The 17,169-nt window shown below is 41.2% G+C and overlaps 1 protein-coding gene across 1 annotated transcript in view; it reads left to right on the top strand.

Annotated features, from left to right (window-relative positions):
* The window catches only part of CDC42BPB (CDC42 binding protein kinase beta (DMPK-like)), a 66,481-nt gene that overhangs the window by 11,586 nt on the left and 37,726 nt on the right, over positions 1-17,169 (top strand). The window contains exons 2-6 of the mRNA XM_009070803.1: positions 2,160-2,243; positions 6,020-6,115; positions 9,995-10,143; positions 14,539-14,632; positions 15,858-16,058. Of these exons, the coding sequence (XP_009069051.1) occupies positions 2,160-2,243; positions 6,020-6,115; positions 9,995-10,143; positions 14,539-14,632; positions 15,858-16,058 (624 nt within the window). The remainder of the gene's footprint in view (positions 1-2,159; positions 2,244-6,019; positions 6,116-9,994; positions 10,144-14,538; positions 14,633-15,857; positions 16,059-17,169) is intronic.

Genomic DNA, 17,169 nt, shown 5'->3' with positions numbered 1-17,169 from the left:
GTTTAAAAAGTGTAGTGGGGAATGTCAGCGTTTTGTAGTTTCTCAAAGCTTTTAATGTGCTATTTGACTTACAGCGTGCCTTCGGCTGGATCAGGGTAATGACCCAATTAAGTGTGTGGAGAGAGGTTGTTACAGTGACTTTTAACTGTGATGAGGCAGGAGCAAGGCTGTTTGCATTTTAGGCTATTACTGAAGGTCAGTGTTGAACGATTTTGTATGTGCCAAGGAACCTCTTGTGTTTGGTTGAGACTTTCTTGTCTTGCTCATCCTTCTCCCACTGCATAAGCAGTGTCTGTAGGAGGTGTTTGTAGGCCAGGTGACACCGAGAGTGGAATGTAGCTGTGGATATTCTATGCTTAGAATCACAGAATTAGCTGAGTTGGAAGAGACCTCAAAGATCAAGTCCAACCCTACTGTGGTCACTAGACCATGGCACTAAGTCCCATCTTGAAAACCTCCAGGGATGGTGAATCCACCACCTCCCTGGGCAGCACATTCCAATGCCTGAGCACTCTCTCTGTAAAAAAATCTCTTCCTAATATCCAACCTAACCCTTCCCTGGCAGAGCTTGAGTCTGTGCCCTTTTGTCCTGCTGCTGGTTGCCTGGGAGAAGAGACCAATCCCCACCTGACTCCAACCTCCTGTCAGGGAGTTGCAGAGGGTGATAAGGTCTCCCCTGAGCCTCCTCTTCTCCAGGCTGAACACCCCCAGCTCCCTCAGCCTCTCCTCATAGAGCAGCTGCTTCTTTAGCTGTGCCTTTCCTAGCTGTGTTTGGGGCCAGATTGCCCTGCAGTGTGTACCTGCTGGACCTTCCTTAGAGCTGTGTTCCCATTACATGACTCTGTGCAGATGTGTACTACGTGCTGTTACAGTGACCTGGTGAGTGGAGCTTCACTCACTGAGGGGTGGAAGGCTTAGGTATGCACCTGCTGAGTGAGGTGTCTGTCTACATGTGTATATCCCATTGCTGTTACTGGAGAATCATTCATCCCCTTTCCCCTCATCTGGAGCTTCTTATTGGTGAGGTGCAGGGAACTATTACATCTCCCTCTTCTGTCCTCAGGATTTCTGACTTTGTATAGTGTTGCTCTGCTTGATGCACTATTCCAGCATTTTTTTTATAGTCAGCATCATCTCAGAGCTGCTGTAGCTCCTGAATCCCTTATAGATGAGAGTTTTTAAGCAACAGAGGAGGCAAACTGATGTCATTGCTGTTACTTTTCACACTGCTATTCAGGGCTCTGCTGGAAGCAATGAAAGCTGGTTGGGTTTCTGAAATAGAGATGAGTTGAGAAGCAGTAGAAATTGTCAAGCAGTCCATGTATAGCCCTGTAAAAATGTTGCTGTCTTAGTCATGATGCCTGTTTTTCTTTTGCCAGCTGGAAGAATTTTGTGGAAACCATGGCTTTACCACAAGAAGAATTAGTTTTGGTCTTGGAGAATACAAGTCTCAGTCAAAATAAAGTCTTTGCATTCCTAAGCCTTGATTTTTTTTTTTTTTTGTATTCTTCTGGTTTTTTGTTCCACTGTGACAGCTACTGTTGATAATAGATCAGTGTAAGCAAGTCATGCACAGGATGCATAGTAAAATGCTTCGAGCAAAATGGTGAATAAATAAACATTGGGGGGGTTATTTTAAAGTAGCTGCATACAGTACACAAAAACATGCTAACCTGCTAATATCTTTCAATTTTCTGAGACCTGAACACAACTTAGGCAAATGCAGGGTATTTCTATGGACAGCAGCCCTTCTTGTTTTTCTCAGGCTGCCCATGGAATGCTGCCCCGTTGGCTGCAGCCAGGGCTCCAAGCTCTGCTTGTTCCTGGCAAACAATGCAGCTTTGCTGCCCATCTTCATATGAAAGCCTTCATGCTCCTCCTGCATCATCCCCCTGTGCTTCATCACCAGCACTTTGACCACACATGGTGCATCAAGCACACAGCAGTGATGTAAGAGGAGTACAGAAGGAGCAAAGACTCAAGCTGTACTTTATCAATGTGTGAATTGATCAGCAGTGATAACTTTAGTTGATCTGTGAGCATTAATCTGTTTGCAAACTGTATTTCTCTGACCATGCTTTTGTGTGAGTATTGAGCTGTTTAAATGTTGTGTTTTTCTGACCATGCTGTTGTTAAATAAAGGTATCTTATTATTTCAGGTTGCAGTTGTTAAAATGAAGTGCACGGAGCGCATTTATGCCATGAAAATTCTAAATAAATGGGAAATGCTTAAAAGGGCAGAGGTAAGTGACATCATTTTTTAACACAGAGGGTTTTTACAATGACATGAGTAAGATTACATTGAAGCTCTTCCAGATTAGGAAGAATTATTTCATGAGCATAGGAGCTTCATTCTTTTTTTTTTTTTTTTTTTTTTATTCCTTAAGCTGTTTTAATGCAATCAAGTCTGACAGTCCCTTCCAGGCATCTGTTGTTCTCAGCATCGCTGTGTATTCGTTTACCAGACAGTCTGCCCTAGTTCTTACCCTGAATTTATTGGCCAGATTTTTGTTTACAGTAAAGGCAAGTTAAAGACTGCATGAAAGCTGAGATTGCTGCTGCTATGACATTCACAGCTGTATACAAAAACGTTATGAAAAGGCCTTTTTTTTGCTTCCATTCAGAAAACATACATTAAGGAGCTTTGCATCCTACAGTTTGCAACAGGATTTGTGTAACTAGTGAGACTATAGCTAAATATTTAGAAATCAGAGATTCGGGTTGTAAAACAAAACGTGCTAAGAAGGTAAATCTGTTTAGGAAGAGTGTTTTTGGTGAAAGGAGATGTACATAGTCACAACAAATGATGTAAGTACTTCACAGATTAGGAAAAGACCTACTAAGAATACACTGTGTACACTGTGGGAAGCAGCATATTCCTAGGAATATTCCTACTCTTGTATGGTTGAGAAAAACCTTATGGCAAATGGAATATATAAGTTAGAACATAAATGAGCAGTGGATTTGAGGAGAAAATACACACAGTGCATCAGGACTCGCAGCAGTTCTGTTAGCGGTGAGCACTGGCTACTTTGCTGACCCTTCCCTGTCCCATTCTTCTGTCCCTTTCCTGACACCTCCTCCCCCCAGCTGCCCTTCCTCGTCCCTCCCTTCCTTTCAGTGAGTCAGTGCCAGCCCTTTTCCTGTGATTAAACCTCCTCCCTCTTGTTAAGCCCCTCTTCACCGCAGCCTTTGCCTGATTTAGTCACACTCAGCCCATCCATCCATGCCATTGGCAGTAGGACCCGCTGTCTCCCTGCTGTCCTTTGAGCTGTCAGGGGATTTCACACTCTGCGCTGTGCTGCATCAGCGCTTCTGCATTCAGCCTTCCCCTGCATGGGGGAAATTTGGTGCCCTTTCTGTGCAGATTTCAGCTGTGTTGATTCATTGGTCAGTACAGAAGTCTTTTAAACACACATGTTTGCAGGGGTCTCCCAAACTCTGATGGAAATACAGCTACGCTTGGCTTACTCATTCTTAAAGTGACTTCATTAAATGTCTTGCCTAAGTAGCTGCAACTTCTGTGTGTAGAGATGTCCTGAGCAGAAAGCTGTTTACAAATTGTCTTCAAATCATGCAACAAACTCCTCTTACCCTCTCAGACAGGCAAGAGATGGAAGAGATTTGGCTGCCAAGAAAGATGTATAGTGAGCAATAGTTTCCCCAGTACACACTTAGGATAAGTAACAGTCCAGAAAACTTCTCTTTCTGCTGATTTTTCCCCATCTACAAAGGACAGTAAAAGAACCCTCTTCTCTGCTGGGCCCCTTTACCTTTTCCTGTTTGGTTTGCTCTCTTGCTTTGGCTTTTCTGGATAAGCAAGACTTAATAACCTGCATATCAAGTTCACACAACATCTGGGTGTTAAAATTTCCCAAATATGGTAAAACTCATTAGTTTTTAAAATGAGGCCTGCAAGAATAGCACTGAAAAGCAGAGTTCAGGTGTTCTATTATCCACTGCATGAGTGGTCTAAGAAGCATGTTGTTATACTGGTTTATGTTTGTTGTGTGTGACTTGCTAAACATAGCAAGAAGTTATCTAAATACTGCTTATTCATGTACTAGCTGCAAGAAAAAAAAAACCATGTGGTTAGAAGCCACTAAAATACAGGAAAGATTAGTGAATATCACCTGGCATCCATAAATGGGTTGCAGGCAAAAAGAGGCATGGCATTTATTTTGATAAGGTGAATCCTTTGAACCATTTGTATTCATCGTTGGGACAGCAAAATACACAGTCATTAGGGTATTAGTGTTGACAGTTCCAAATAAGTCCTGACTGGCTGATTAGGTCATGCTGTTTCAAGTCATGTCTCAAGGCCTTTTAAGCTAGTGTAAGCAGAGAAGGAGAGTTTTATACTCTGAATTGATGATGGAAAGTGTTCAGCGGCATTACTGAGTTTCGGTGTTCATAAACATCCCCTCGCTATTTGAGGTTGCACAGTGAACTGGATCAAGGAACTGATGTCTTAGAAAATAAACAAACTAGTTTTCTGTGTTGGCAGCCTCCTCCCATGATGGTGCCAGAAGATCTGAGAACTGCTGTGCTCTGGTGCTGCAGGAAGGGGATAGGATTACTTGGAGTTGCTGGAGCTGCCAAACTTTTTGTAGAGCCTTTTTTTGGCCTTGCATTCATAAACCGTTAAACCACTCAGCATTTAATTATCATTTGCTTCTCTTTGCACCAGTGATTTCTAACTTCACAATGTGGACACAGCATGGTCGTCTTCAGTAGAAATGTAAATTGAATTTTGCTCCTTTGGGGGGAAAAATGCTCCTGATACCTTTTTAAGGTGCAGTCAGTATATGGTAAAGTTTGGGTTTCCCAGGCACGTTTCCATAGTACATTTTCTAAGACATCTGAACAAGTGGCAATAAAAAAAACACCTCAGTTCTTGTCTAGAATTATTTATCATAGAATTTTAGAATGGACCTTAGAGATCATCCAGTCCCAACCCCTGCCCTGGGCAGGGACACCTCCCACCAGAGCAGGTTGCTCAAGGCTCAGCCAACCTGGCTGTGAACACTGCCAGGGTTGGGGCAGCCACAGCCTCCCTGGGCAACCTGGGACAGTGTCTCACCACCCTCACAGGGAAAACTTCTGCCTAATATCTAACCTAAATTTCCCTTCTTTCAGTTTGTGCCCATTGCCCCTTGTCCTGCCACTGCAGCTCCTAACAAACCCAAACACTTAGAACCCAAACACCTGAAACTGCAGGTACCAAGTATCCTAATAATGTCTGTCTGAGCTGGGAGTAGTGAAAAACTCCCAAGGTCTGTGCCTTGATGGTTCTGATCCAATAGAAAGGTTAATATATTTTTATTAAGGAGGACTTTCTTGAAGTTTATGAAAATTGGGTTTGTGTAAAGATGCTGAGAAAACCTTTTGCACAGAAATTGCTTCTCTGAAGTGTTGCAATGTGCTGTTTGCAATGGAGGGAAGATGACTGAAAATGAAAATGTATTATACTGGTCAAAGATAAGACAGCAATAGTAAAATCTGCTGATTTCCTATAGTGTGTTGGCAGTGTCTGGAACTGGGACTGTAATGTAAGAAAAGTATGCATTAAACTGTTTTCATCAAGGTCTTTTTCAGAAGGACCAGACTTACTTTCCTAGAGCCATAATCTTTCTGCTACAGATTGCAGTGACAAGTTATCATTTCCTGGCTTTTAAAAATGGTTTATGAAACAAAGACTTAGTGTTGCTTTGGGTTGCTTTGTAAGCTGTTTGGTGTTTGGGGGGGTGTTGTGTGCTGTTGTGAAGGTTTTTTAGGGGGTTAGGGGTTTTTTGTGGGTGTCTTTTTTCAAGTTGCAGTTGGGATTAGAGTGTCTGAATGCCTCCCTACAATCCTGCAGCGATTCCCTGGCTTGTCCCTAGTGCAGCCTGAATCCCAATGAATAGAGACCTCTGTTCAGTAATTTTCAATAATCCCATAAAACATCCATATATATTCATCCTGTGAAAACTGCTTGTTGATGTTGACAATGGCTTTTCCCCCCCTTCTCTTCCTTCAGACCGCTTGTTTCCGAGAGGAGAGAAATGTCCTGGTGAATGGAGATTGTCAGTGGATTACTACATTGCACTATGCCTTTCAAGATGAGAACTATTTGGTATGTTTGATTCATCAGCAAATAAAAGCTTTAAGTTGTGAAAGAACTCTGGGTTTGGTGTGTTTGAGAATATTAGTGCACTAAATCAGTGCACCTCATGCCTCGCAGCAGTGTCTCAACGTTCTTGTTTTCTCCTTGAAGAAAAACTTCAAAGGGGCTGACTGTAACTCCAGGAGAGTGAGAAAGTTGTGTAGTGCTGTAGTATGTATGTAGAGGCTTAGTTAAGCATCTTAAACTAACTAATCTACCCTTGCATAAATATATCATGTTCAGATTTAATGTTTTCTATAAGGTTGCAGTGCAATAACTTGAGAGGTTTTACCTCTGTGAAAGTAAGAAATACTTTATTTGGAACATTCAGAATGTCTTTTGAAGCAAGATTTTGTTCAAAACTGGCAAAAGTCATTTAAAATTTTGGTATTTGAAAAGCCTTAGGGAATTAAAAGCCAATTTCTTTCACGTATTTATAAAGTATGTTTTTAATTAAGCAGATTGGTCGTCTCAGAAGTTTGAGAGGCTTTAACAACCATTTATAAAGTCCTTATTCCTATGACATTTTTTTAATGCTGGGTTACTAGAGCTGTACTATATAAGCTCTGTTTACCTTAGTCACAGAGTACAGGAGAGTATTGGTTAGGAGCCAAGTCAGTAAAGCCCCAACATAGTGTAATATGCTGAACCAAACAGCTTCCCTGTGGCTATTTCAGGCTGGGTTTGCAAACCTGCTATTTCTGTAACAACTGACAGTTTAGTGTGAAGGTTTTCACCTTCTTAACACTTTTTAGGTAGTACCAGAGTAGCAAGTCATGACTATAAATAATAAAATAAAGGTATTGATAAAAGGCTGCCAAAGAATTCAGGGACTAAGCATGGAAGGAGAAAATACTCAAATATTTCCACAGATGCTGAAACAAAACACTTTCATAGAACCATCAAGGTTGGAGGAAACCTCTAAGATCATCGAGTCCAACCATTAACCTGTCACTGCTGGAAATTGCTTTGTCATGTTTGAAGTATTTTTAGAGTAACACAAAACGTAAGCAAGTAACTAGTCATGTCTAGGCCCTCATTTACAGGCCATTTCCATTGAATGCTTTGTGATACATCCAGATTTTCAGTCTCTAACAGTTTAATTATCCCTGGCACTGCCTTATGGAGGTAGTTAGAATTTCAAATTCCTGAAGAACCAAACAGTCTTTAGCCTTGCTTAAAAATAACCTAAAGCATTTTATATCCCATTTCCATGTAGTCTGTAAGAATGGAGCTACCCAAGAAAAAACTGGGAGCTGTGCAAGATAAAAGTGGGAGTAATGACATTATAGAGGGGGATCTAGTGTGGCTAATATCATCTGTTCCAAGCAATATATATCAATATAAATACATTTTCTTTTCCCAAAAAGCATTTAGATGTTGAAGTTTCAGTTAACAGCCGAATGTAGACGTCTAGCATCTAATTTAAGATCCAGTATCTGAGAAAGCAACAGCTCTTCCCAGTAGCCAAAGTCAGCAGATTCCCATCTTGCCTGGGGTCTGGTTCTGCATGTGCTGGGATGTGCCTTCCAATTTGGTCTCTTACTCAGCATCCATCTCCTGTGAATGTCTGGTGCTCCCAGATGGAGTGGATCTGCATCTCAGTCGCTGTTGTAAATGATGTGTGAAGAAAAGGTGAAAAACGTAAGGAAATTGCATTCATCTGAAAACCTGGACAGAAGGTTCTTTTCCATACCATCTGGTACTTGTCCAAGGGGCTAAAAGATCTCTGTTGTTCTGAGCCTGAACAAGTTCATAGCCACATCTTTCCTTATCCTGGGGAATGCTGCCTTATTACAGAGCCTGGGCAGATTTGGTTTACTTTTTAGCTGTGCTGTTCATCCGTGATCCTTGCAGAGTGGAATGCAAAGCTGAGAACAGAAGAACAGATGACAGAGCTTGGTTTTCCAACCAGGTCCTCTGAAAGTTGTAGGTTCTGGTGTCTCCTTCCAGTGATGTTTCTGCTTTGTAAGTAGTGGTTGTTAAGTGCAAACCCATGTAAGCTATCCCTGAAGCAGAGAGAGAACCTTGGTGTCTTCTCACACCCAGAGCTTTGCCTCCTCTGGCTGCATGGTGAAGGGCTCAGAACAGGCAAAGAGAAGCTAAGATGTTAAAGTGGAAGAGTAGTAGCTGCCTTTGGAGAGGCTAAAAGTAATTAGGGTTTTATTCTCTCTATTTAATGTTAATGGAGCATTTAATGATGCAGAAGTTATATTTAAGCAAGAAACACAAAATCCTACAAAATGTGTGTGTTCTGGAGTTCATTTTCTGGTTCTCCTGCTGTAGTTGTAAAATGTGTGAGGCAAACACACCATGCCTTGGTGTTTCCTAAAGAGCCAACTCTTAAATGGCATTACATGGAAGTGCTAGCATGATTTTTTTTCTGGTTCTTAGAAAGCTTTCATAGAGACAACTTGAGTCCAGATGGGTCAAGTAAGCCTTTGGTGCTTTTGCTGAAGCAGAGGTGTGATGTAGGTGAAACATAGTCCATGAATATTAGAAACTTGTATGAAACCTGAAGTTCTCTTCTAGGTTCAGATCTTCGTTTTCTTTCCCAGTCTGATTCGTGAAGAAAGGCAGATGTGTGTTTGCTGTCAGCCCCATAAAGACTTCTGAGTACTCCTGAGAGTATTTTGATATCCTTTTTTCCTTTGATTTCCAACTACTCTCACCCTGTTTGATGTAGTCACTTCTCTGGAAGAAACGTGATACCTCTAGATTTCAGCCCTTTATGTTAACCCCATGTGAAGGGAGAAGCACCTTCTGGCAAGTAGATCATTGTGAATTGAAAGACGAGTAAAATTTTGCGTTCTTGTAGAAGGCATCTTACCATCTTTCTCAGATCCAAGTGCTTTGCTTCGTGGGTCAGCTGAGTTCTTGTTGAGTTCTAAATGCTTTGGGAGCTGAGGGCAGTGCATTACCTTGTGTCTGACAGGCAGGATATTTCACTTCCCACAGAAGGCTCTGTCAGGTCTTTTTGCCTTGGAGAGAAAATACTGTAATACAATATCCCTTTCAGGAGATTGATGGTTCCTGCCTGTAACCTTTTGGTTTCAGACAAAATTGTTGCATGTGTGCAGTGTTCAGCACATGTTTAAAGTTCTTTGGTGCAATGCACACTGATTGATTTCGAGATAAGTGATGAAATTTGCTTGTCAGAGTAATCTGTACTTTGAATAATAAGGAGAAAAAAACCCAAAACTCACGCCTTTTGGAGGTGCTCTTTTAAGCCAAAACATAGTGAGGAAATGGTTAGTATTGTACTTTATGTTCCTTTGCGTTCCTCTTTTCTCTAATTTCCTTCCCTTGTGGAAGATGAGTGTAACTGGAGTGGTGGGTTCTAGGCTGCTTTACTTTGGGGAGAAGAATAAGATGACTGCTTTGGAAACTTAGCAAAGTTACTCCTAAAACATATGTCAAATCATCTTGGGAAGCATGGAACAAAGTGGCTAGAGACAGGTAGTACTAGATAAAGTCATTGTACTCTAAGTGATGGTCTGGATTTAGGTGGATATTGCTAGGAAATACTAAAATGTAAACCTTGTGTTGTGGCCTGAGAAATAAATAACACACCTGAGTCCTTTTCTTTCATGTTACCCCGATCAGTGTTGGTCCCTTCCATGGATCTTATCACATTCTTACTGTGATTAGTAAAGGAATATGATATCTTGCTACACTAAGTAAGCAAATAACAATAAAACAGAAGATCACCAGTTTTAACTACTTTCCACTGGCACAGAAAAATAATAGCGAAAGGTTTTTTTTCAGGGATTAACTGATGGACTCTGTATATTTTTTTCTTAACCAGCTGTCTCTCAGTACTTGACTGCTTTGCTTCTCTCTTTTCAGTACCTTGTGATGGACTACTATGTTGGTGGTGACTTACTGACCCTCCTCAGTAAGTTTGAAGACAAGCTTCCTGAAGACATGGCCAGGTTCTACATTGGGGAAATGGTGCTTGCTATCCATTCCATACATGAGCTGCATTATGTGCACAGGTAAAACACCATCTCATTGGGAAAAAAATACCTGAACAGTTGTATGGAGTTGTTGTGGTTTAACCCCAGTCAGTCAACAAACACCACGCAGACATTCACACACTCCCCCACCAATGGGATAGGGGAGAGAATCAGAAGGGTAAAAGCTAGAAAACCTCATGTGTTGAGATAAAGACAGTGTAATAGGCAAAACAAAAGCTGCACACACAAGCAAAGCAAAACAAGGAATTAATTCACTGCTCTCCATGGGCAGGAAGTGTTCAGCCATCTCCAGGGGAGCAGAGCCCATCACATGTAATGGTTCTTTGGGAAGACAAAGACCATCATTCCACATGTTCGTCCTTCCTCCTTCTCCCACTTACTGAGCATGGCATGGTGTCCTGTGGTATGGAATATCCCTTTGGGCAGTTTGGATCACCTGTCCCAGCTGTGTTTCCTCCCAATCTCCCATGCACCTCAACTTCCTTGCCAGTGTGGGAAGCAGCAAAGGCCTTGGCTCTGTGTGAGCTCTGCTCAGCAACAACAAAAACAGCTCTACATTATCAACCCTGTGCTCTGCACAAACCCTAAACACAGTCCTATACAAGTCATTGGGAAGAAAGTTAACTCTACTTCAGCCCAAACCAGCACAGGAGTTAATCCTAAAGATATTGCTACATATGCAAATGGTCACGGTAGCCACAGGCAAACTCCTGGGGGCACGTGCTTACTGTGCACTGTATAATAGCTGTATAAGCTATTGCATTTTAAATATCAAGTTTTGATGGATTGATACTAGAAGCAGTGACATTTATCTGACTAACCTTTTCCTGAAGCTTTTATTTTTAATCAGGCTTCTTGACTTCACCTAATGAATATTTATCTGCCTTTGTCCAAGCCAACCTAGAATTTTGAAACAGTTTGAATTTTTTTACATATGTTTAGACATTCTGCAAAATTTATGCACAGTAAACCCATAACATGACTGCATCTACTTACCTGAGGTCATTCTCAAACAGTTTTTGTAGTCAGTGGGCGTGTGCCAGGCTAATTGTTTCTGCACACAAGATGTGAAGTCCAGATCAGTGGCTACCATCAGATTAAGTTAGGTTGTGTTTTGTGGTTAAAAAACACAGGGAATTCTCAGACCATAATGCTTTGAACTCTTCTGTTTGGACTCTGATTGCTGTTGTAAAACTTCACTAGAAAAGAATCAGAGAATCACAGACTAATCAGAGTTGGAAGGGACCCCTTAGGATCATCTAGTCCAACTCCTGGGCCTGTACAGGCATCCCTGACAATCACACCCTGTGCCTGAGAGCATTGACCAAACACCTCTGGAGCTCTGTCAGCCTTGGGGCTATGACACTGCCCTGGGGAGCTGTTCAGTGCCCAAACACCCCTGGGGGAAGAACCATTTTAATAGAATCAGCCGGGTTGGAAAAGACCTCCAAGATCATCAAGTCCAGCCCTACTGTGGTCACTAGACCATGGCTCTAAGTGCCACATCCAGTCTCACCTTGAAAACCTCCAGGGATGGTGAATCCACCACCTCCCTGGGCAGCACATTCCAATGCCTGAGCACTCTCTCTGTAAAAAAATCTCTTCCTAATATCCAACCTAACCCTCCCCTGGCAGAGCTTGAGTCTGTGCCCTGTTGTCCTCCTGCTAATCTCCAGCCTAAACCTCCCCTGACACAACTTCAGATCATTCTCTCTGTAAAACTCCTGTGAGTAAACGTGGACAATATGTGGGGGTTTAAAAAGGTTAAAGCCTTAGAGAAGTTCCCCAGAGACACCACCGCACCCATTTCCCAGGAAAGTGTCCACACTGACTGACCAGCTGCATCTTTTCTTGAGGTTGAATGAACTAGGAATGGATGTCTCTGAGGCCAAAACATATGCTTTGAAGAGGAGATGTATGAATGCCCAAGAAATTACTGCTTGGCAACTAGAATGGATTAGGAGGAGGCATGATTGCTCTGGAAAGGATTTCAAGGTCCCTTTAAAGGTTTATATGACCTGTTAGCTGTAGATAGCAAACAGTGGAGCTCAGAGATGAGGCGTTAAGCTGTTCTGGACTGCAGTAGTGTTCCCTTAGGCAAGTGAGATCTGCATGTGAAGCAGAGGAGTGTGTGTGTGAGAATGGCACTGGGGAGTGTTCTTCAAAGAGCAAACAAAACAGTGCACAGTTGTATATTAGCTTTCATAGTCCCCTGCAACTACTGAGCTTGACTTGTGGTGATGGGACTGTAAGGGATTGGTGGCAGTATCTAGAACTGAAATGTATGGAATATATTTAACAGTACAAAACTACTAATGGGTTTATTGGGAAAGCATAGTGACATAGTCTAATTTTCTCAGCACATACTTGTCTGTTATCACAAGTAAGTGTGCATTGAAATTGATGTTGGCAGGCATGGATTAGCATTTATTATTTTGTCTTAATGCTGCTAATGAGCAGCAGTATTAGTGACATTTCAGTAATTAATTTCAAAGCATTAGACCTTGGGTAAAAAAGGTTAATTCAAGTTTGTGTTGGAAAAATGTATCAGGTTGGCAGGATTTTTACACATATGAGGACCCTTTGTTAAACCTAGCAAGATTTTTCTCACAAGTCTCCTTAGGTGTGAAACTGGAATTCAGCACCTTAAAAATCAGATGTTGTCAGCTCCTACACCTATGTAGCAAGCTGTATTAGAGCCCTTTTTTTTGTTTGCTCCTAGTAATTTTAGTCTCCTCAAAACTTAAGCCGAAGGTAATGTACAATTTTTAAGTTTTTGGGCATTTGGAACTTCACCTTTGAAAATAAATACAGGATTTATGGTGCTACAAGACTGGTGGGTTTAAGGTAAAGCACATGTGGTTTTATGTATGGCTCGTGGATAAATATGTTGAATAAATATAACATCAAAGAAACCCCATACCCAAATCAACAGATTTATTGGTTTGGTTGTCATTTTGGGGGCTAGCTGAGATGAAAAATAGTCTATCAGAAATGGCATGATAATATCCAAGCATGCTGGAGCTGATCCTGGGTGTTGTTGGCTAAGGGAAGGAGACTGGTGTATGTTACCTTGCAGAGTTTTAGCCTGCAGAGTTGGTACAGAACTGAGCTGGTTTTGCTTTCTGCACTTACTCTTCCCTCTTCCTTTCTTGCCACCTTCCCAACATATTGGCTAGGTGCTCTTAAAATCATTTGGGATATTTTGAGGCTGATAATTTTAAAAAAACCCAACCAAAACAAAACCTACAAAAAACCCCACAAAACTACTACATACTGTGTGTCAGGACTGTCCTATCAAGTTGTCTGAATAGCTGATCCTTTACTGATACTTCACTTGGTGTGAATTTATTGCAAAGTGATGAAACGAAGCATGAGTAATTGGTGGGCAAAACTAAATTAACATGCTCTTTAGTAAATCTTTTTGGCTACCTTCCTGAAACTAAAAAAGAATATCAAGTAATGAGCTAGGGTGAAACAGGAATGTTATTTCCATGTAATTTAGTAGCCTTAGCTTGCTGTATATCATTTTCTACCCTGCTATGTATGTACAAGAATGGGAAAGATGAGATTGATACTAATTGGTGGGCAAAACTAAATTAACATGCTCTTTAGTAAATCTTTTTGGCTACCTTCCTGAAACTAAAAAAGAATATCAAGTAATGAGCTAGGGTGAAACAGGAATGTTATTTCCATGTAATTTAGTAGCCTTAGCTTGCTGTATATCATTTTCTACCCTGCTATGTATGTACAAGAATGGGAAAGATGAGATTGATACTGGAGACTTTCTGGCTATATCCTTCTGAAATGGCATTGCCTTGAGCCCAGGGCTGGGGGAATTCAGTGTCTAGTGGGGTAACTGCTGAGTGTACACAGGATCCAAAGGTCCTTAGGTCCTAGAAGCTGTGCAATAGTGTATAGAAAGACTTGAATAGCAAATGAAAAGTACTGGTGAACAGAAATGCTGGGCAAAATTCAGAGAAGCAGTAAAAAATTGTCCTAGATAAGAAGCCAGTTATAAATACTGACAAATAACCATGTGATTAAAAGATTGCCTTTTATCTTTCTTGTTACTAAACGACGTGTTATGATGTGTATCATCTTGAAATCATGTTGATGGAGTAAACTGCCTTTCTGTTACACTCAGTATGACTCACTGTCACTGATCTGCCTGGTTATTTGAACAGTCAGTGTTCAACTTTGAGCTTGAAAATCCTATGTACTCTTAAGTCTTCAGTATTGTGGGCAAAATTTTAATTGGCCAGTAGGAGAGGGCTGGAAGTAGTACAGTAAAAAGAGTTGCATCAGTGGGTATCCAGCTTAAATTCTGTGTTGTTTTGGTGCAAGATTAATTTTTACAAGCAGAGTTAATACTGTATGTTTAAATCTTTTCACTTCTCTCTATCCAAACAGGGACATAAAGCCTGATAATGTTCTTTTGGACATGAACGGCCACATACGACTGGCAGACTTTGGCTCCTGCCTGAAAATGAGTGAAGATGGCACAGTATGTATGAAGCAAAATTCACTTGGGTCACTGGTAGTGGGACCTTTTAAGTGAATTGATGGTCTTAGAGATCATCATCATGCATCAGGGATGTGGTGGATTGTGATCTTTCTGACACAAGTCCCCATGATCCAAGGGGGTGTGGTCAGCAACCTGCTGCAGCACTTAGACACCTGCAAATGTGGAATCACCATCCCTGGAGATCCTGAGAAGACATGTAGATGTGACACTTAGGGACATGGTTTAGGTGGACTTGGCAGTGCTTGGTTAACATTTGGATACAATGATATCCAAGGTCCTTTCCAACCTAAATGATTGCCTGGTTGTGTAATTAACAAGCAATTTGGTTTATATGCCTTTGACAAATGGAACAGCAGCATGATGGTAATTGTCCATCTTGTGCAGCAGATTGGATATACTTCTAAAAGCTAAATTACTTGTGATGTGTTTAGTTTGGTTTGCCTAGCTAAGGGCACTTCCAGGGCTGGCAGACCTGCCGAAGTGTAAGTATGGCACACAGCATCAATCACTTACTCTGGCACAAACTCAGGTCTTGGTGGCATTCTCCAGTCCTAAAATGCTTGCCAAGCCTTTACCATATTAAAAATGCAAAATAAGTTGGAAGGAGCCATTAGAATTGAGAACATATTCCTAGAGGTTAGAGCTGCTCTACCACTGCCCTGATGGTCAGGGCTTCCCTACTTCTTGGGCACAGGGCAGTTTCTCACCTTCCCCTGTATTCCATCTGCTTGCACATTAGGCAAGAAACATTTGACTGATTTCTGTCAAAATGAAACTTATCCAGGGAACTTGTTTTGTGATCTTCAAATGACACTGTAAAATTCAGGGGTAGAAGTTGATCTCCTTACTTATCCATTTTTCATTTAAACTTCTGGCAGCCAGTTGCAATTTTAAAGTATAAACAGACACAAAGGCAAAACACATTTTGTCTTTCTGCTTTCACAATAGCTGTGATTATTTTGGGTTTCTGCTGTGCTCAGAATAAAACATAGCAACTGATTTTGTGTAGCAGTAGACTGGAACTTAATCTTTGCAGTCTTTGTTACTTCCTTAATATTTTCTTTGTTGTGTTGCTGTGAATGTATAAATGTCTTCCTTCTCCAGAATCGTGTCCTGGTCTCTGCTTGTCATAAATAAATGTGTGAGTAAAAAAGTTGCTGAGAGAACCTGAAAACTTCTGAGAATTGTTTGCTTTATTTTTAAGGTACAGTCATCAGTAGCAGTGGGTACACCTGACTACATCTCTCCTGAGATACTGCAAGCAATGGAAGATGGAATGGGGAAATATGGACCTGAGTGTGACTGGTGGTCACTGGGTGTCTGCATGTATGAGATGCTGTATGGTGAAACACCCTTCTATGCAGAGTCCTTAGTGGAAACCTATGGCAAGATTATGAACCATGAAGTAAGAGCTGTATTAAATCTCTTGAGTCTATAATGTTTGCAGAGAAACTTAACACTTAAAGATATTGAAGTTTTAGTAGTTCTTTGCTTATTCGCAGTGTTTTAGAGCCACATTGTGTAGGTTTGTTGGGTCAGGTTTTAGGAATGTTTGCTTCTCTGAACTGCAGAAATTTAATTATTTGTCAAATTGAAATTTAGCCCTAAATGCTGATGTTGTTCTGATTGGAAAATCTAAGCAGTCATCACTGAATGAAAGTGAAAACCAACTCTTGTGTTAAGCCCATTGAAAGTTTCCTCTGGCCTGTGTAGGAGGAATGAAGTAATGCATTATTTACAGAGCTCTCACACTGATAACACTACCAAAAAGACAACAGGCAAGTCAAACAGTGTAGCTGCATGAAGAACCTGAGGTTGGGAGGGGTTGCCCAGAGTGGCAGTGGGTAGAAAATCATGAACTTGAGCTGCATGAATACCATGAGATCAGGGGGTTTGGCCAGGGTTGGAGTGGTGGAGAGGCACTGGAACTTGTGAGTGCATTTTGAACATCAGAGAGTGAAGATAAATCAGCTCATGGTGTCCTTTCAAGAGCTGATGTGTTGATGTGCGTACTCATCCTAGGTAGCCAGAAGCTGTTGCAGAGGGTGTATCGCTGCATCTTCTTCTCCCCAGGGTGATGAGGACAGTTTACAGTGCTGAGCTCTCACAGCAAAGCAGTGATGGCTAAGACGTGAAATCCTTGCCAGAGCAGACACCCTTGCTGTGATGAATATTAATCTCTCTCTTGCTTTAGTTCCTTCAATGAACTAATTGGTTGCAACTGCTAACCAGTGTAAACTCAGACTACCTGGCCCTTAAACATCTCAGGAGGAAATCTGAAGCTGCTTTCTTGCAGGCTTAACATTTTAATCTCATTTGGACACAGAATCAATATGATTGTATGTTTTTCATTGGAAGTTTTAAAGCTGAATTTCATTTATGCTGGTTTGGTGCCTAGTGATCTCATTTTTAAACTTGAAAAGTTGAATTCTAAGTATATATTGAGAGATATATGTGTGTGTATATACACACACACACACACACACACATCAGCAACCTGAGCTAGTGGTAGCATT

Source organism: Acanthisitta chloris, unplaced genomic scaffold, assembly GCF_000695815.1.
Source record: "Acanthisitta chloris isolate BGI_N310 unplaced genomic scaffold, ASM69581v1 scaffold20432, whole genome shotgun sequence".
NCBI classification, from domain to species: Eukaryota; Metazoa; Chordata; class Aves; order Passeriformes; family Acanthisittidae; genus Acanthisitta; species Acanthisitta chloris.
The sequence above is the reverse complement of the archived record's forward strand: the minus strand, read 5'-3'. Positions and strand labels throughout refer to the sequence as shown.